The 20,651-nt window shown below is 38.4% G+C and overlaps 1 protein-coding gene across 1 annotated transcript in view; it reads right to left on the reverse strand.

Moving 5' to 3' along the window:
• Positions 1-20,651, reverse strand: part of npffr1l2 (neuropeptide FF receptor 1 like 2) — a 143,187-nt gene that overhangs the window by 12,782 nt on the left and 109,754 nt on the right. Inside the window, exon 3 of the mRNA XM_078952188.1 lies at positions 3,815-3,914. Within this exon, the coding sequence (XP_078808314.1) occupies positions 3,815-3,914 (100 nt within the window). The remainder of the gene's footprint in view (positions 1-3,814; positions 3,915-20,651) is intronic.

Consider the following 20,651-nt stretch of genomic DNA (forward strand, 5'->3'; position numbering starts at 1 on the left):
TGAAGACCCCTGATCTACGTGAAAGCTAAAACATCAATGGATTTTTTCTTTTTCATCGTTGGAAGCAAGTTCAGGCATCATGGAGTTAAACATATAATATAAACTCAAGATAAAACAACGCTGAACACAGAAAAAGGGAACACTTCAAGATAAAAAATGTTTATTAATAGAAATTTAAACATTTTCCATAATAAAGGTTTGCATCTATTTTTTTATTAGGCTTTAATGCTTTTTATTATCTATTTTGATGTTGTTGTTTTTTTTTTGTCTTATTTTTTGTAATAAAGTAATTTCCCCATTGTGGAATGAGTTAAAGTTCTATCTATTTAACCCTTGTGCTATCTTAGATGACCCCACCCTTACATTGACATGTTCTCCCTACCATGACAAAGGTGGATAAAGGTGGAAAGATTTCATGTAATCCATGGACACCAGTGAATCATTGAAGAAAAAAGGTTCAGTGCACTGGATAGTGGGTCTAGATGGCCCAACTCCCAACGTTAAAGTGCCTAGGATAGCACAAGGGTTACATTATTGTTTGTTGAAAAAAACTTAATTTACAGTACCCTCAGGTCAATTGATCAATTAAGGCCATTTTTGGGTTTATTTGAGTAATTCATTATTTTCTTATAAGAGCAGCCAGATTTACTAAAGTAGCATTGTGCTTCCACTTGAGGCTTTATCTGTAATAATAGAGTACAAGTTAATAACTCAGAAATAATCTAAAGCAAAAAATAAAACTTTATTAAATGACATTTATGGTTGGACACATTTTTCCGTCAATCTGTTTTAAAGATCAAACCACATTCAAAGTCCGGTGTAATCTAAGGATTTACCAGTTTTTACAGTATTATGATACTAAAATGTAACACCTGTGAATAATAGTTAATTCAATCATTTATGATCCTTTTCTCTTTTTGTAGCTTACTTGGTTTAAAAAAAGAAGGTCCATTCCACAAAATCAATAACTTCTCACTGCTCTTTACCTTTGGGCAGTTCCTGTCAAGAGGTTGCCAAAGCAAATCATCTACTTCCATTCAACCCTATCTTCTACATGGTCCTAACTCACACTTACCACCCTCATATCCTCTTCTGCATCCATTTAGGTCCTCTTTGGTCTTCCTCTAGCCATTCTTTCTGACAGCACTAACTTTAGCATCCTTCTCAATTCTTCTCTGGCTTTTATTTCATATGAACATTAGCTTCTCCTCTGATGCTCAGTTCCTCGTAACTCCCAACAGCTGGAGTTTTCTCCTGTCTCTTTTTCAGAACCACTATCTCTAAGCCAATCGAGGTGGCTGGTCTTACCACTAACTTGATGACCTTTCCTTGTATTCTTGCTGACACACTTTTGTCTCTGTAACTTCTCTGTTCTGTTATTCATAAATACGCTGTTTTGCTGCAGCTGACCTTTATTCCTCTCCTCCCTAGAACAAACCTTCACCTCTTTATGCTACGTACACATCAGACATGTGATGCACATTCAAGAACGGCCTGAACATGGGATCTGGAACGCCCTTTTACCATATGGTGTTCAGCCTGGACTGTCGCTACTTGATACTAGCGCAGAGTCTTTAAATGTCAAAGCGGTGCAAATCTCAAAAACCTTGCTCCAGGCTCTTTCTTTCACAGCTCTATTTTTATTTATGAAAGACTTGGGCTGAATCCGAATTCCTCCCCTACCCCTTCTCCCTATCTCTCCAATTGTAGGGGCATTTGGAGGGATAGAGCCCTGCGCGGGACTATTTTCTTCATCCCGCTCCCGCCCGCGCCCGCTGAATTTCTGACCAATCCCGCCCGCTCCCGCAACGTATGCGTTACACTCCCGCCCGCACCCGCAATATGTATGTCCACTCCCGCCCGCACCCGCAAAACTCATTGAATTTAGTCCCGCACAGTAATAGAGATGCATTGATTTTGTATCGTCTCCCGTCCCGCAGGAAAAAAATACGTATTTTTATTGATATTATTAAAGAGATTCATGTCCCTCCTCCAGCCTCATCTTTTCATGCATTCCTCTTTTGTGTAATTTGCAACTTAATTATTAAATATATTTTCACAAATCCTGTTCGGTTAAAAGTCTGCGTGTGTGCGCGCGCAGACAGACGGCCTGGAGCGCGCTCTTAGTAAGAGGCGGAGCGGGGCGTTGCACACCCCCAACAACAGGTTAGATGACAGAGGCCATTGGGCGTCTCTACCTGGTGCCTTCACGGAGCTTCAGTACATAAGAATCCAACAGCCGCACAGCCTAATGTAGTCCGCTAAAATATATATTCATGAGATATTCATGGCAGCACTGATCCCGCGGGTTTTTTTTTTGCCGCCCGCTCCCGCCCGCAGCACAATTCAATCCGCCCAATCCCGCGAGATTTGGGTTGGGTCCCGCGGGACCCGGCGGGACCCAATCCCAATGCAGCCCTCTAGTGTGCACCGAAGCACGGAAGTGACATTTAAATGTAAGTAATGATTTTTTATTTTAGCATGATCTTTTAAAGTTATAAAAGCCATGTTGTTATGCCTTTTCCGAGTGCTGGCAGCTACGCGCTAACGAGGATGACTGGCGACTATTAATGATGTCACTATTTTTCGATAACTCTCTGTTTGGAGGCCTAAATGTAGGGGTAAGGAGAAGCCGTAGGGGTAGGGGCAGAATTCAGATTCGGCCTTGGTGTCATTTAATTTCGTTCAGGCACAATAATTTCAAATGATTGACACATCCATGAACTATTTAAAAAAGACGTCATCCATGTGTCACTACCAAACCCAAGTCCCTGATTGGTCAAAGTTCAATTGTTTTAACTTTCAACGCGCATTCTGTGTTTTGTATTTAGAGCTCTAAAATGGACTTAAAAACTTGCGTAGTGATGCATGAATGCAAGAGTTTTGAATGCAGAGGCACAAAATGTGTAGTTATGCACATTTACATTGACTTTTCACTGGAAGTGGCCACTTGAACGCGGGGCTCCAAGGCTGGTGTGAACGTAGCATTACAGATTAGAGTCATCTGCATACATTATAGTCCACAGAGATTCTTGTCTAAATTCCTTTTTCAGCATGTTCTTCACCACAGCAAATTATAAAAAGCTCAAAACAACAAGATCAGACAATTATTGAAGGCAGTTTTTGAAACAATTTTTTGTTTTTGGGTGCTATGCTAGCAAAAAGCTAGCTAGCATGGCCTCATAGACAGAAACAGTTTTAGGCAGATTGGTGTTGTTAATGTGGGAGAATTCCTAAACTGTTATATTATCAAATAATAGGGAAAATGGTCAGATATACTGGATGGAAAATAATAATAATGACAATGACTTCTATAACTTGTGACTAGAACTAGCTTTAACCCTTTAACATGCTTTAGTTCCAGTGATGACATTCTTTCGACTATCGTAACTCTTCAACCATTTACACAGTTAATGCAATTCCAATTGATTTCATAATGGCAGCTTTGCCCCATTATGTAACACTTTTCTAACGCAAAGTGGTATGTGTTACATAACGGTGCAAAGCCGCTATGAAAAGCTACTTTAACAAAGACGTGTGTTATTTAGGTTTTGAAGGCAACCCCTCCGGTGTTAAAGGGTTAAGTGAACCACAGCTCAACGGCTACATCTGACTTATGGTGGGGGACATGTATATTTTCATATTTTCTTACACAGTCTCTAGAGATCAGGATTGCAAAGTTTTCATCTTTTAAATCTTGACTGCTTCAAGCAGCAATCTTATTGACACCAAGGAGCTGCAAAATTGGGAAGGTGACTAATCCTCAATGAATGTGTCACCTTTAATCAGGGGACTGACGTAAGCAAACACTGACCTTTCGACAGCGATGGCCACCAGGGTGAAGACTGATGCCGACACAGAGACGCCCTGCACAAAACCACTCATCTTACAGACTGTGTTGGAGAAGGGCCAACCTGAGGACAGAAAGGCAGAAACCAGTGAAGCTTCTCATCTGAACTTCATTCATCTCAACTCAGACAAATCCAGAATGTTTGGGGGATTAAAAAACAACGTTTTGAGATAGATTTTTCAAATGCCACCCACGCAGACCTCATCTTAGCCCTCTTTGTTTCTGAGCATTCATGTAGACAAAATGCCACCTGACTTTTGGACATCAAAGTTTTTTCTGAGCGTCTTTTTTGTGTTTGACATAATTTTTTTTTTCCATCTTTCCTGCGACAGCACAAAGGGCAGCTCCTGCCCCCCCTATTTTCCTTTCTATGAAGAACAGCAAATTGCTTGGGCAGATCTTGATGGAGCTGTGGTGAAGTGGTGACACATCGAGCAAAATTGAAATCAATTGACAGTGACCTCAGGTGGTGGAAAATTGCAGCTCCATGGACAAACATCTTATCAAATGACACAGTGTTATCCATTTTCCACCATACCTTTATCTTAATAGGAAAGGTTAGGACAGTCCCCACACCAAATTGATTACTCAGAAAAAGTGATTGCAAGGTTTCCCCTGGTGTGTAGACCTACTTTTTCATTGGCTATTAAGTTTTAAGAGTTCCATAGATTAAGACAAGTTTGTTTATGCAATAGTCTATTACTTAATCCCATGTCACCTTTGTGGTCTCGCAGATTTTTTTCAGGGTAAACTTGTATACTTTCTTTTTATTTTATTTTTAGCAGTGCATTGTGTCCTGCGTCCTGGTTGGCTGTTGACCTTGTCAGGTCAGTCAATCTCATTTGTGCTGCGTCAAAATGCATTCAACTACACAAACCTTTGATTGTGATCAGATCTTTGCTTTCGTTCTCTAATCTAATCAATATGAGCGTTTAATATGGATTTTATGAATCCACTGTGTTCTGATGATGAAATGTTGATGGTTTATCAAAAAACTACATTTAAACACATTTTTCCACAAAAATTGTTCAAATGTGGTCTATATTCGCATTGATGCACACTGGTTTTTTGCAGAGACTTCTAGAACATATCTAGGGCACTCGATTTTGGAATTGTATATTCGAACTTCACAACAAAATTTGTAACATAGCATTTATTCCGGGACTCCACCTAATTCAGCATCACCTTGAAAGAAAAAGCCATTGAAGAGAATTTTTTTATAAATTTGGAAATCAAGTCAGACCTGAGTGCTGAAAGAAGTGCTTTTTTTTGTTGCTAATAGCTGTAGTCAGTTTTAGTCGGACATTTTAAATTTGCTGTTCTTTATTGGTTATAGATTTGTAGTCGAGGCCCCATTCAGACAAAATAAATGTGAGACAAATGTCAAAATGTTCAAAAAAGGACTGTTTTGATTGACGCCAATTTAAGATCAACTTCATATTTATTATACAAATGTTGGATGTGAAAGCCCCAAGCCTTTTTCCAACTCAAATCCACTAAAATCCACATTTACATAATAAACAATTGAAAAAAAGTCCTTTATTCCAAAACAGAAGATCGTCAAGAAGAAAATAATGTCCTTAGGTGCATAAAAGCTAGATAAAAATAAAACTGTGCTGATTTACAAGCATTCAACCTAATTATGAGGAGAAAAGCAGCCTGGCTCATCCAAGAATGATTCTTGGAAGAGCAGGAAGCCTTACAGGCGCTAATTGAAAATATGATTTTATTTTTAAATTAAAAATGAATCAGAATTTTGATACTGATAAGTTTTCCTCTCAGACTCCTGTGTCCGACTCTCCAATTAAAATATGCACAGCATTTCACAGAAATCCCTCCAGCCATGTCTTGAACAGTCGTAAGTTCGTCTTTGGGGATTATTTTTCAATTTAAATATTTAAAATTAATTCAAATATGAAATAGTTTTAAAAACTGACATTATTGCAGAGCTCATTTTGTATTAAATTGAAGCAACCAATAAATTACATTAAAGATTAAATTAAAGAAAAAACAAAGTTTGTGATACTTTTTTATAATAAATAAAGTTTTTGTTCTTTGTATTAAAAACAAACGAAGCTCTCTTTTCTTGAAGGAGATAATGGTCCCATAAGAAAAAACTACCGAAATCAGTTGGATTTAAAAACAAAACAAAAAAACGACTTTTTATCATCTAAATAATGATAATCAGTAACAATAAAAGAAATCAGTTGGAAAAATACTTATGTTTAATATCTTTTCATGAGACAGTCTCCTTTAGATTTAAAGTGTTTTCTGCAGAGGTTGGACAAACTTCTCAAAAAGCATACATAATAAAAACTAAAGCCACCCTTTGAATTTTAATTAAAATTGACATAGCAACAAGTCTAAAAATAAACTAAGATCGCCAATCATTGGTCTTGTTGTTAAACCTTGGTCTCAGGGTCACGGTTATTGGCCAATGATTGGCTGCAAAGCATGCTGGGAAACGTGACGTACTGCTATTGTTGTTATGCTACGAGCTAAAGGTAAGTGCTTTAGGCGAAGCAGCCAGCTTAATATGATATTTTTCAGATTTTCATCGAGACAATAACAGATCGACCATTCTTGCTTTTATTTTTACCCCTATTGAATGCTCACAGAGACACGGAAGTAGCGGCAGGAAGCGGCTTTTGCAGCAAGATGACTGAGGGCGTACCAGATGATGTGAACGTGAATACGATGGATGCTTTTGTGCTTTTTAAAATAAATAAATCTGTTCTCTAAACATCCTCCGTGTCTTCAATGCAATGTAATGAGACACACACAGACAGAAATGTGAAGGTATCTGCTGTAAATCTATGACATAAATTAATAACAGGATATTATCGGCTAGTCAGTTAGCATGTAGCCTAATAGCCTTCGAATGTAAAGCAACTGACTGCTAAAGTTAATAAAAGACAAGTCCTGAATATTATAATTCCTATTCGACCCTAAACTACAATATCAGCTGTCTGACAACAGACCAGCCAGTTGCCCAAATGCCGGCATACATCAAAGAGCTCTGCGGCAGAGCTAGTAGTTGGCTAGCAGGAGCTATCGTATGACAAAGCAGCCTAGTTATCATAAATCTTTGATATTTTTCTTATATTCATTGAGAAAGTAATAAAGTGATAATTTTTGTTTTTCATGTTCCTTTTTTGAACGAATATGGGTCACAGAGACACGGAAGTTACCGCTGAAAGCGGCTTTTGCCGGCGTACAGAGAGAATATTCGCGTGAATGACTTATGACGTGAATAATTATTGCGTTCAAACGATTAATTATTGCGTTCGAACGACATAATTATTGCGTTCGCATGAGTTAATCATTTCGAGGGAACGGAATAGTATTTTGAGGGAACGCAATATTATCTTGTGGGAACGGAATAGTCTTTCGTGCGAACGAGATAATAATCTGTGGGAACAAGATTTATTTTTATATCTTAATGTCAGGACACAGGCTCCGTATAAATCAGAATAGAGCTGTGGAAGAAAAAGCCTGAAACAAGTTTAATGAGATTTGCACCGCCTTGACATTTCACACCAAGCCTCTTCCAACTGTGAATACATGCCCTAGTATCGGGTATAGTGACAGTCCAGTGTGAACACTATATGTGAAACGTGCTTTCAAGAACCCGAGTTCAGTTCTTGAACGCGACACATGTCCACTGTGAACGTAACATTAGTGCGTTGTCTGTCTTATGGTCTCTCTCCTATTCTTGTCATATCACCTTATTGTTCTCCCCAATGGTTCTCTGTTTGGTTCTGTCACATTTCAGTGTATTTTGTAGGTGTCATATCTATGTTTTTTTTGTTTGTTTTATGAAAAGCGTGAGATAGTCTTTCACAAGTTCTCTGTATTTGGATCTCCCACAACTCAATTTCCTAAAATTACAGTCATTTTCAGTAAACACTTATTCTGTAAAAACCTTTTTTAATCAATAAATTAAATTCAAAAATTCAAATTAAATTCAACAACTGTCATAAGCACACCCTGGACCTTGTTCTAACCCATGGTATAGAGATCAGCCAGCTGAGTGTCCTTCCTTTTAACCCCATCATTTCTGATCACTTTATGATTACCTTCCAGTTTACACTGGAACATCCTTCTGCCTCAGTGAATAAGAAACAGCTTAGAAGAACCTTAACTGACCGTTCTGTGTCTGAGTTTAAACACACAGTTCAGCCAGTACTTAGTGATATTCTGAGAAAATACTCTGAGTCCAGCTCCCATAGTATCAGTCCTAGTATAAATGACCACTTTGTCAATGATGCCTTACAATCCCTCAGGAGTTCACTCGATGTTGTTGCCCCCTTGAAACCTAAGTTCGTTAGACAAAACCGAGTAGCACCGTGGTTTATCGCTGAAACTCGTTCTCTTAAACAAGAAACCCGTAAGTTGGAAAGAGAATGGCGCCGCTCCGGTTCAGAGCATTCTCTGGATATCTGGAAACATAGCCTTTTAAATTATAAAAAAGCTCTGCGTAGAGCTAGAAGCCAGTACTATTCAACCTTAATATCAGAGAATGGAAACAATCCAAGATTTCTTTTTAGCACTATTGCTAAATTAACTCGCAGTCAGAGCTCAGTAGAACCACATGTTCCTGTTTCTCTCAGCTCTGATGATTATCTTACATTTTTTGATAGTAAAATCTCAAATATTAGACATAAGTTAAATCAAGTTATTCCTACTATCAGCCCAGAACAGGCTGAAGCGGTAGAAATGGAGGCATCCATAGAAACCTCTGTAACATTAGACTGCTTCACTATTGTGGATCAAGCGGAAATAACATCAATTATTACGTCCTCCAAATCCTCAACGTGTCTGTTAGACCCAATTCCCACTAGACTTTTTAAAGAAACTTTTCCCCTAATTAATGATCCCATATTAACAATGATAAATACCTCTCTGGAAATGGGTTACGTGCCACAGTCTTTTAAATATGCAGTTGTTAAACCTCTTCTAAAAAAGCCCAGTTTGGATCCTAGCATCTTGGCCAACTATAGACCGATATCAAACCTGCCCTTTATTTCTAAAATCCTAGAAAGAGTTGTAGTTAAGCAGCTTTACTGCCACCTACAGGACAACAGCCACTTTGAAGACTTTCAGTCGGGGTTTAGACCTCACCACAGTACGGAAACTGCACTAGTTAGAGTCTCTAATGACTTGTTATTGGCCTCAGAAAAGGGACTACTTTCTATTCTGGTCCTGTTGGACCTCAGTGCAGCCTTTGACACTATCGACCACAGTATTTTACTCCATACATTAGCCGGACACACAGAGAAAGCAGTGACGTCATCGCCCCGCCTCCCTTCTGCTAATGCTTTTTCGAAATGAATATTGCGACAAGGTGCGCGGGGTGGATGTTAAAATGCAAATGCAATCCCCTCTTTGCATTTTGGTTTTAATTATGACACAGAATAAGCGGTTTTAAGTATAAAATGAAAAAGCATTTTGAAATATTGCTTTTTCTTTTTAATTTTGAGTCAAAAAATGCAGCTACATTTTGAAAATGAAAAAGCATTTCTGTTAATCCATTTTAATTGTCAAATTAGACATTTCTAAATGAATTTTGGTACACATTTACCATGGACCTTTTTTAAAATGAAATGTCAAATACCATTTTCATTATCATTTTAATTAAGTGACAGAATAAGCTGTATTGAGGAAGGAAATGATAAAGCATTTTGAAGTGTTGCTTTTTATTATTAATTTTGAGTCAAAAAATGCAGCTTCATTTTGAAAATTAAAAAACATTTCTATTAATCCATTTTAATTGTCAAATTAGACATTTCTAAATGAATTATGCTACACATTTACCAGAGAACGTCTTGAAAATGAAATGTCAAATACCATTTTCATTTTAATTTTAATTAAGTGACAGAATAAGCTGTGTTGAGGAAAGAAATGAAAAAGCATTTTGGTGGATTGCTTTTTCATTTTATTTTTGAGTCAAAAAATGCAGCTTCATTTTGAAAATTAAAAAGCATTTCTGGTTTTGACTTTGCTTTTATTTATGCTACATAATCGCTTCCATACAGAATGACCAGATAGAGAAACTGAACGCCTGTATCATTTAAGGCTCACATTTCTCAGGCGTGTAGAACTGCCTTTTTTTACCTGCGGAATATTGCTAAGATCAGAAATATACTTTCTGAGAGTGATGCTGAAAAACTCATCCATGCATTTGTTACGTCGAGGCTGGATTACTGTAACTCCTTGTTAGCAGCGTGTCCTAAGAGTTCCTCAAGAAGTCTCCAGCTTGTTCAGAACGCAGCAGCTAGATTGTTAGCTGGAACCAGCAGAAGAGATCACATCACTCCTGTGTTAGTTTCGCTCCATTGGCTCCCAGTTGATTCTAGAATTAAGTTCAAGATCCTCCTGTTAACCTATCAGGCCTTACATGGACTGGCCCCGTCCTATATTAAGGACCTCATAGTCCCTTACCACCCAAACAGAACACTTCGCTCGCAAAATGCAGGACTGCTTGTGGTTCCTAGAATTAGTAAAAGTACAGTTGGAGGTAGAGCGTTTAGCCACCAAGCCCCTGTCTTATGGAATAAGCTCCCAGCTCATGTAAAAGAGGCAGATTCAGTTTCTACATTCAAAGTTAGACTGAAAACATTCCTTTTGGACAGGCTTATTGTCAGACTAGTTAGTATTCAGAGATTATTTAACTTAATGTTAATGCGTTTAAATTAAACTTAATAGTAACTATTTGTTTTAAAAGGCTGCTAGAAGTTGAAGCTGGGGTAACTATGGTGCACTGGGGTTCTGTCCTCTTTTCTTTTCTACTTCTACCCTTCCTCTCTTCTCCATTCTTGATTATTATTCATCATTTAGTTCTCCATGCCTCTGTTTGGTGCAGTGCGATTCATGTATTGTCCCTCTTTTCCTCTCCCCTCCTGGGGAGTAGGAGTGCTTCCAGACTCCTGTTGGCTCATCCGTGCTCCAGTTGCTGACCGTTTACCTCGCCTTTGCTCCTGCTCCTACACCTGGCTGTGGATCCTGCCTCTGGCTCATCTCTGGCTCGTCTCTGCTCTGTACCTGACCGAGTACCTCGTCTCTGCTCCTGCTCCTACACCTGGCTGTGGTTCCTGTCTCCGGCTCGACTCGCGCCTTTGACTGTCCCCACAACCACAGCTGGATGAAGCTCGTCTGCTGGACTTTTATATATGTAGTTGTAGATTTAGATAAATTAATTCTTCTCTAATAGTTCTGGTAAATCGCCTGTCCGTCCTGGGGGAGGATCCCTCCTTCATGTGGGCACCCCTGAGGTTTCTTAGTTTTTTCCGGAATCCGTTTTTTTTGGGAGTTTTTCCTTACCGCGAAGGGGGGTCTAAGGGCAGGGATGCCAGTATAGCTTAGTCAGTTTGTTAGTTCATTTTAGTATTTTCCTATTGAACTCTTTGTTTTCGTGATCCTTTTGAGTTCATGTTTTACTTCGAAGCCCATCGAGACGACTGTTGTTGTGATTTTGGGCTATACAAATAAAATTGAATTGAACTGAATTGAATTGAATACAAAAATAAGAGCGTTTCAAACAAAATCATCTGAAAGTTGGAGAATTGTGCTTTCAACATTCTCTCTGATCCAGTGACATGCTGTGAAGTTTATTGCTGGTGAGGCACAGTCCCCTTTGGAGGGAATTTTACAAGTTTAAAAGAGAATCATTTGTACTTTTCTATTGGCAGCGTTCATACTGGCTACAATCCAAACTTTACATCTGAAGAGCCCTCATTTCTCTTTCTGTCACACACACACCCCATCTTAAAGAAGGAGTTGTCTGACAGAAAAGACAAAATAAATCACTCTTGATGTGGTCTTTACAAATTGTCTGAATTGAAGCAGTGGTGGAGAAAATCATTTAATTTTTATTTTGTTGTTTCTGAAACTTTACTCTTTTGACAGCAAACAGCAAAAAAAGGATATTTCACATACTGTGAAAATGCAGTTTTCAATGTTTTTTTTATCTTATTGTAATCTAAGCATTTCAATAAAATTGAAAAGTGTTTGCCTTACCTTTTCTTAAACAAAAGCATTATTTTTTTTTACAAACACTTGTTTCTTCTCTTCGTATTTCAAAAGTCTTTTAGTCTCACGTTGATGACATCCAAAGTAGAAAGTTGTCCATCTTTATTTCCATTCTGACTGTTTTTGGATGAATCAAAATTGTGTGATGAGTTTTAATTCAGTTTAGAATAAAAGCAAGACAACAAAACTACACCATTAAAAGGCCTGTTACTGTTATTATGGCTGTTTCCAGTCCGCTAATTACTTTTCATTGTTTACATCCTCTTTTTGGTTAAAGACTTATGTCATATTTAACAAAATAGCTTCTCTTTTGCGCCGAATCTTCAGATTTTCTGTCTACAAATTAAAAAAATGTTTACTATTCCTGCTACCCTGTCTCCAGCCTCTTGAAATCAGGCCCTGTACAAGCCAAAAAGGTCATGACACCTCCTCAAAGCAGGAAGAGCCAATCTGCCTTTTCAACAGGAGTTGCTTGAGGTCAGCCACCACATCCCAGCAGTGTTCGGATCTGAGGTCACCTGCCTCCAACTCTGTACACAGAACTCCCTGGGAAACATCAGGACAGCAGAGAGAAAAACTGTGGAAAACCGTCTCAGCGGGTGTAAATAATAAATGAAACCACCTGCCGAAATCAAACAGACTCTTGCACTTGTCTTGTCAAATCAGTGAGGCCCTCACTGACAACCGGGAAGGAGATGACAGCTTCTACGTCCGGAAAAAAGTTTAGAGGAAGAAGATGCCCAGCCTCTGTGAGTCTGACAATCCCCTTTGAGAACTTTCTTATGGCCAACATGCCTTAAAAAAGTTCCACTCCACAAGTGCCTTTTTTAATTCAACCTTTTTTTAGGACTTGTTGTGAGGTAAAAGCTAAATGTATGAGAAGCTTTAGTTGACGTTACCTGTTTCAATGGCATTCTACTACTTGGATTAAGAGGACCAGACTGACTGAAGAAGATTTAGGATTTCTGTCACAAACATTTGGAAAACTGCTAAAGTACAGTTAAAGAACATATTTTTGGGGGAGTTTCTTCATATAAAGTTTAAGAAAATTTGGACAAAAGCCTCAAGTAACTGTAGAGAAAGCACAATAAACGGCTTTTGCATATACTGCCTGTAATCTACCATAGAGGCCGGATGGCGCAGTTGGCTACGGGCAGGACTGGCGCGTGGAAAACCACGGTTTGTTTTTCAGGGTGCGAGGTGAGCTGAATCCAGAGTGGCTCCTTAGGCAAGACCCGTTATGCTACTGACTAATGTAGCCACATGTCTGGGCCTCCCTGTGCCGGTCCTCAGCCCACAGAATAAAGGCTTGTGTCTAGAAAGACTCAGCCAAACCTAATGTGCCACACAGTGAAAGCTGATTTGCTGTGACGATGTGCACAAAAGTACAACAATCACATATCTATCATTATTTTAATCAGCCCTCCTTGTAAGTAAAATAGTTACGGGGTCACCAGAGCTTATCCCACTTGTGGGCAAAGGCAGGGGACACCCTGGACAGGTTGCCAGTCTGTCGGAGGGCCACAATCACATACCCATGCACTCTCACATTGACACCTAGGGACAATTTAGAGTAACTAATTAACCTAAAAAGCATGTTTTTTTTTCTTTTTTTTTTTTTTACATAAATCCACTCATGCATGGGTAGAACATGCAAACTCCACACAGATAGGTCCCACATTGGTGTTCTGTTTCAGGTCCCCCCAGCTGGGACTTGAACCGATGCCTTCTTGCTGTGAAGCAAGGGCGCTACCATGCAGCCCATTTTGATCCAATAGTTTTAATATAACTTTAGGAGCTTTTCCGCTCCAAAAGTTGTCATACAGGACTAAGAGAATTGACTGCAAGAGGGATTATCTGAGAAAATAATAGCAGAGTCCTAGGTAATAACCTTCTGTTCGTTGCGTGGGTGTCTCTGAAAAACAACCTGATGTTTGTTCTCTTTCTCTACCTGCTAGGTTATAAAATAAGGTTGAAACAACAGAGTTGAGGCAATCCTTAGCATTGTATTTTCTTTAATGAGTATTGATGTCGACCATTTTGTTTAATCCAACAAAAGAAGTTATCACAAACATCTTCAGTAGAGTGTATTTTTTCATAATGATAACCTTGTTAACAGGACTTTATTTTCTGTCAGCCGAAGTAAAAGCTGAACCCAATTTTTAGAAATGTTGCTTGGTAACTATAGTAACAAAACAGTAATTCGTGGGGGAACTGGACATTTGCATTCAAGAATGCACAACACGTGGTTTCATGAACATCTGTGGTGTTCACACTGGACGAGCAGGGAGGGACTGCTTCTTCTTTTGTTTTTCTACTGTTACTAGCACATGGCAACAACAGTTAGGAGAGGGTTGGTGCAAAATGTCTAAACAGTGCAAGTCTCGCATATCTTGTTCCAGGCTTTTTCTGTAACACTTGTGCTACCTTAGATGACCCCACCCTTACATTGACGTGTTCTCCCTACCATGACAAAGGTGGATAAAGGTGGAAAGATTCCATGTAATCCATGGACACTAGTGAAGATCACAAATCATTGAAGAAAAAAGGTTCAGCGCACTGTCTAGTGGGTCTGGATGATCAAACTCCCAATGTTAAAGTGCCTAGGATAGCACAACAGATCTATTCCGAATTATGAAAAACTTAGCGTCATATAATTCCGTGCAGGCAAAAACCAATTATTTATTTCTCCTACATTATCAATTTTCAAGCGATTGGTGTTTACGTTTTTTTAAAAAGGACACTAGCCATATGTTACTATCAAATCAGAGTTTCTGATTTTGACAGCTGGAAAACTGACACAAGAGTTTTGAACACGGAAACCCAAAACAAGCATTCATTGGCAATGGTCACTTGGAAGCGTATTTTCAAGCACTGTGTGAACAAGCATAACTGTACATTCAATGTTATATTTTATTATTATTAGTTAATTAGTGAATATTTACTATTGTGAAATTTTAAATTCATTGATGTAAATGTAATTATTAAAAACAATATTTTCTTCAATTTCTCAAAGATGTACATTTTTACATAATATCAATATCACACTCCACTAACAGACAGACTATAAAAAATATTAATACTTGAAAATCTTTGTATCTGTTTATATACTTAATCCCCCTGAGTCCTTGTTATTATCAATATACGCTGTGTACACATTTAGTGTCTTGTTGTATACTTTCACTTTGTTTAATGATTTTGAATTTGAAAAAAAAAAGGTGCCACCCATACGTCACTACCAAATCCAAGTGCCTGTTTGGTCAAAATTCAGCTGTTTAACGTTTAAGCAGTCGAAAGTTAAACTGGTTGAATGACAAATGATAAATGAACGCCCGCTTTACATGTAATTTTTAATTGCGTAGTGATGCTCAAATGTGAGAATTTCTGACACAGAAGCCTGAAACACAGGTTTACTGGTACTTTTGGCTTTATGGCTTACTGTAGTAGCTTCTATGCCACACCTACTGTCATGGTGCCTCTGTCAGTTCTCCTCCCCCTCCCCCTCTGCTCTGCTCCTGACTCCACCAGCTGTGACCACTTCACTCATCAGCCTCTGCTCTTCAAAAGGAGACCCAGCTCCAGTATTCAATGCCAGTTCGTTGCCCCTAATTGTGACTACGCCTGGTCTCACATCGCTCATGTCAAGCCTGTCTTGTTTATGCAATCAAACTAACATTATTCTCCTGCCTCAGGATTCTCCGTCACGAGCGTCACCTGTGTGGAAGTCATCTCGAGCAAACCCTCCATTCCTGTGGAAACGCAAACCATCGCCAACCGCGCTACTACTTCTAGCCACGCCACGAGCCTCCTCAAGCCGGATCATCACTCCTGTTCTCAGCGGAAGAAAATAAATTATACTTACCTCTCACTTACCTGAGTATTCTCTCTGGGTTCCAGCATCTGGGTCTGTCACGCCTACGAACTATGACACCTACACACTTTTTCCAACTGCATTCTTTGTCTGCTCCTGATTTACCACAATTTGAATAAATACATACTCAGAAATATAATTTTAAGCTTAATTTTCTTTCTTTATATATTTATATCATCCATTATGGGAAAAATGCCACAGGAACATTTTAAAAACACAAAATACAAAGTTTTCTTGAAAGACCCCCTCCAATGAAAATCTTGGTGTCTTTCCACAGAGTGCTGGGAGGAAATTGATAAGTGATTTTCTTTTTCTTTCCTATTCCAAAGCATTTTCCAGGCATAAATGCAGTGAGTGCATATCTGTCTGAAAGCAGAAGGTTGACGCTTCAGGTAGTCAATTCAGGAAACAACAAACGCAGTGATGCCTAAACTTCATTTAAAAACTTTCATCTGTTACAAATCTAACTTAAAAGGTTTAGCTAGAATATTACATTTTCACCTGATGAAAGAGTATAGCAAAAGGTTCGTCTGAACTGTATTTAATAATCATGATCAATGTATTAAGATTTCTGTGTTCCCGACTGATTCAAGAACACAAGTAATTTAAAAAAAACACTGTTTGGTCTGATTAAATTAGATCATCACTTTATTAACTCTGAAAAGAATCTTTTTACAACTCACATTTATCCCAAAATGAGAATAGATGTCCACAATAAAAAAAAAGGCAAAATGCCAATATAGAGAAAAAAATCTATTTAAAAACAACATAAGCATTGCCTGCTGCTCCTCATTTCTTTTCACTCTCTTATGGCAAAGGCTCTTCCATCTCTTAAACTCATCACGGAGTGGGTGCCTGCTGTTCTTCATGATGAAAAATCACAGTTTAAGTGTTATCCTCCCTCCTCAGCAACCAAAGAGTTGTGTATCGCACCAGTGACAGATGTGACCTTCTTGAATAATCTGTCAAGCCTCAGTGTGTCCTTCTGTCAGATGCCCCCCTAGCATATGAAAGAGCACTCTGAGAACAACAGATTGATAAAAAGATGCCAGCCTCCTCTAAAGAAAGAACAGCCTGCTCTGCACCTTCCAGAACACATGGTCAATGGTAACTGACCAGCTCTGCTGGCACACAGTAACTTTATTCTAATCATTACATGAATTACTGTGAAGTTAAAAGCTAAGGTTGTATAAATGGTCCTTCTAGAAGAGTAAAGTAGTAGCAAAGAAGACTGAATGTAAAAGAGGATATGAGAAGCAGCAGTCCAAGTGGTCCAAGCACCTAGAAGCTCCCTCAGCAGACATGATGCCTGAGGACAACCACTTCTAACCACTAGTGTTCATTTTCACATCTGATCCAACTTCAGCTACAATTTTGGTCTTTAGACCAAATACTTTTTCATCCTTACAGTGTTGTCTCGCTAAATCGCGGTTCATCTTTCACAGGCTCACTGTTTTGTGTATTTTTGGGAATTGCAATTTTACTAGTTTACAAATCCACAAAAATTTTCATTGCGATCAAATATTTGTTTGGTGTCTGTGGAAAGACACCAAGATTTGCTCTAATACTGGACTGAATTTTCGATGAGGGTTTCAACTTTGAGAGTTTAAACAACAGAGAAAAGCGTGAAAATGTTCATGTCTGTCTGAGAAAAGTGTATAAAGTGTGTAGTGAGCCTAAAAACATCTGTAATCTTCTTCATGGATTTCACCTACTATGGGTTATTTTTAATGTAAATCCCACGATAAACAAGGTAACACTGTATTCCCATTTATTAACTTAATTTTTTATCATTTTACAAGTTGACGGAAAAAAAGGGGATTTTTGTCTATATTTTGTCAAACACATTTCATCTTTTTTTCTTTACAAACATTCAGCTGTGTCTGCATAGACTCGTTCATCTAGGTTGATTCTGTCCAATTTTTAGAAAAAAACTGTCAATCTTTTTATTTGTTGAATTTATTAATTCAATGTAATTGTGTAGATTGGTAAGCTATCCAGGGTGTCACCACCTGCCACACCACACACACACACACCCACCCATACACACACACACACACGCACACCAGACTCTAACCATTAGTAAGGTGCATAACCTGGCGCCTAACTGGCATCGTGCAAATGCCGCACACACTATGTATGTGACGCACACATGACCGTGAGACGCCTGTAGCACACCCACATAAACTATAACCCTATTGTCTAATTTGCTCATTTATAACAGCAAGACTACGCTGCAGCTAGCACCCCTTTATAACTTCAACAGAGCTAATGGGTTCCCTGAGCAGTGCGTGAGATTTGGGGGGAGTAAAATGATCAAAAATCCACACGACACACCTCTGTCTCAACTACTTCCGCCTTACTTACTCTACGTGCTGCACACGTGTATGCTAACCTGTTGCTCGCAGCATGCCCGTAGAAAATGTGCATGAACTTTATCATTCTGCAGGTTCACCGAGGGGTCTACGATGTTGGTATTTCATGCAGGGCACCTGCGTGCCCCATACAGATTTGCCTATTTTTTAGTCACAGTCACCCCGTATCCACCCCTAAGGACATTTGTAATAAAGTTACTAAGTTGTAACTATCACTGCTAGCTGATACAATAATGTTTATATCAATTAAAGGAGAACATGTAATTACCACCAAGCCTGACAGAAGGAAAGGGAAGTTTGCGTACATGTACAGATCTTGACCTGATCTGTGCACAACGGCTCTATTTGGTGTTTTGCTCAGGCTGTAGTGTTCAGATATGACCTTTTAAAAAAAATCTACAGGTGTTTAGTTGCCAAAGGTGGCTGCAGTGTTTTATGAAGTAAAAATAAAACCTATTTGGAACCTATTCTGTAGTAAAAACTTTAGAAAAGGTTCAGACTCAAACACTATCCGGTGGTCCCAAGAGGTTGAAAATGGTGGAGTGATAACATTAAAAGGTTCGTGAAAGTGAGGAACCAAGAAGGAAAGAAAACTGACATTGATTTAACTACAAACTGAACAGTGTAGAAAATATTACAGGAAATTATATCAATATAAGTAAATATTATGAAAAGCCCAAGATGCTAATAAAGTTAGAAGCAACCAATCTTTTACATGAAAATTTAGCCAAGGCTTCTATTGAATAAATTCCTAACATTTGGAGTTCCTATTTGATATTTCAGAGGAAATGTGAAGTTCATAACACTATTTATTTCTTCCTTAAACTATCACATAATCGACACATTTTTTAAAGAAATAGTAATTGTGTGTGTGTGTGTTAGTGTGTAGCTGTGTGCTTTGTAAGGGGAAACAAAGGCCCAACTAAGCATAGTGGGTGTGAGGTCATTGAGAGAGCAGCAACTTATGTTGGAGTCTAATACGAACAGGGAATAAATAAAGAAAACAGATGCCAGTGACGGGAAAGGAGGCACAGCATACAGATACTGCGGAAAATAAAGAAATACAATCCGGACTAAGCTGTAATATTTTTAAGCTGTAATGCTACATATTGTAGTATATAACAGGGCAGCATTGGAACAACAGTACAGGCTGATTGAGTTGTTTAATATTTTATATTTGATGACTGTGGAGCATTAACAATGAAAACAGAACAGCATGTGTGACACATACGCAGCATTTAACCTGACATTTATGTTAGTAAAAGGTAGAGTTGTGGTTACAGTTCTACACTGACTAAAGAAGCTGTCAACAAAAGAAAAGGAAATGCAGATAGGAAACTCTACATGTTGAGTGTAATTTTTCCCAATAATAATTTTTTTTTTTTAAATGTTATGAAGGTTATAATGATGTTTATTTAAGCAGAGCCTCATTTTCGAATTAAATTATCCCTCAGGAGCCATAAACAGCAGACCATCCTAAAGTACTAACACATCTTTAAAAAAATCAATAATAATAATAATAAAAAAAATACACACCGAGATACAGGGGGAAAAAAAGAATAGTAAGACACTGGGATTTGGCATATTATTTGTGAATTTGCTTAAAAACACATACTTTTGCAAACATTATTGTAGGAAAAAGGAAGACAAACTTAGCTGTTGAAAAGCATTTTGCGTTGAGTGCTTAAAATATTCATGAGCGGGGGACAACACAGCCAATAACCTGAAGAAGTCTAAACTTTCATCTCAAACAAACATGAGAGTTCACAGTTCAAACGGTTTCATTGGGAAGCCAGACATTTAGACAAGGGCTGTTTGATTTTTTTCTTCTTCTCTTTCTTCAAAGTGTTTGAACCAACAGGAGATATTATTAGTGCCTGTCAAAGCCTTTCTGGGAATTGTGCTCTAACAGGGTGAAACACATGACACCTAACAATTCTGATGTAGTGCTCAGACCTTTCAATTAAGTTTCGGGGTATTGGCCAACTTCAGACAGTGTGAATAGATGCAATAACAGTATGGCGTTTCCATTATAGAAGGAAAGACCTTTCCGTAAAAGTGGTGCCTCCATCACTTTATGTAAAGTCTCAGAGCAAACGTTCATATGGAGTCTAAAGAAGCCTTTAGAGAGCAAATAACTTTAGTCTTCTTACCATATAGGGGTCTAAAAAAAACACAAGTAGAATTGATTTAGTTCCACACCTTCACTATCAGAAAACATAAAAAGTTCCAATCTCTACAGTTTGATAATCTCTGACCTCTCACTAGGATGGAGTTAGTCAGTTTTGAAGTTCCATTTAGATTTACTTATTTCCCTTCAATGTTCCATTCTGGTCCCAGTGATCTCTTATGCCATTTTTAGGCAAAAAGCCTGTCATTTTCTGAAACATAATTTCTACAGAGCAGCAGGAGTTCATCAGAAATTCACCTCTAAATTTTGGGTGAGAAAGTTGGCCCAGAGAAAGCCTGCCCTCATTTCCCATGATCCCTTTGTATTTCCTTCTCTCACGGTTGCTTACGATCC

This window comes from Oryzias latipes, chromosome 9 (assembly GCF_053564925.1).
Source record: "Oryzias latipes strain Hd-rR chromosome 9, Olatipes_Hd-rR_3.1".
Taxonomy (NCBI): Eukaryota; Metazoa; Chordata; class Actinopteri; order Beloniformes; family Adrianichthyidae; genus Oryzias; species Oryzias latipes.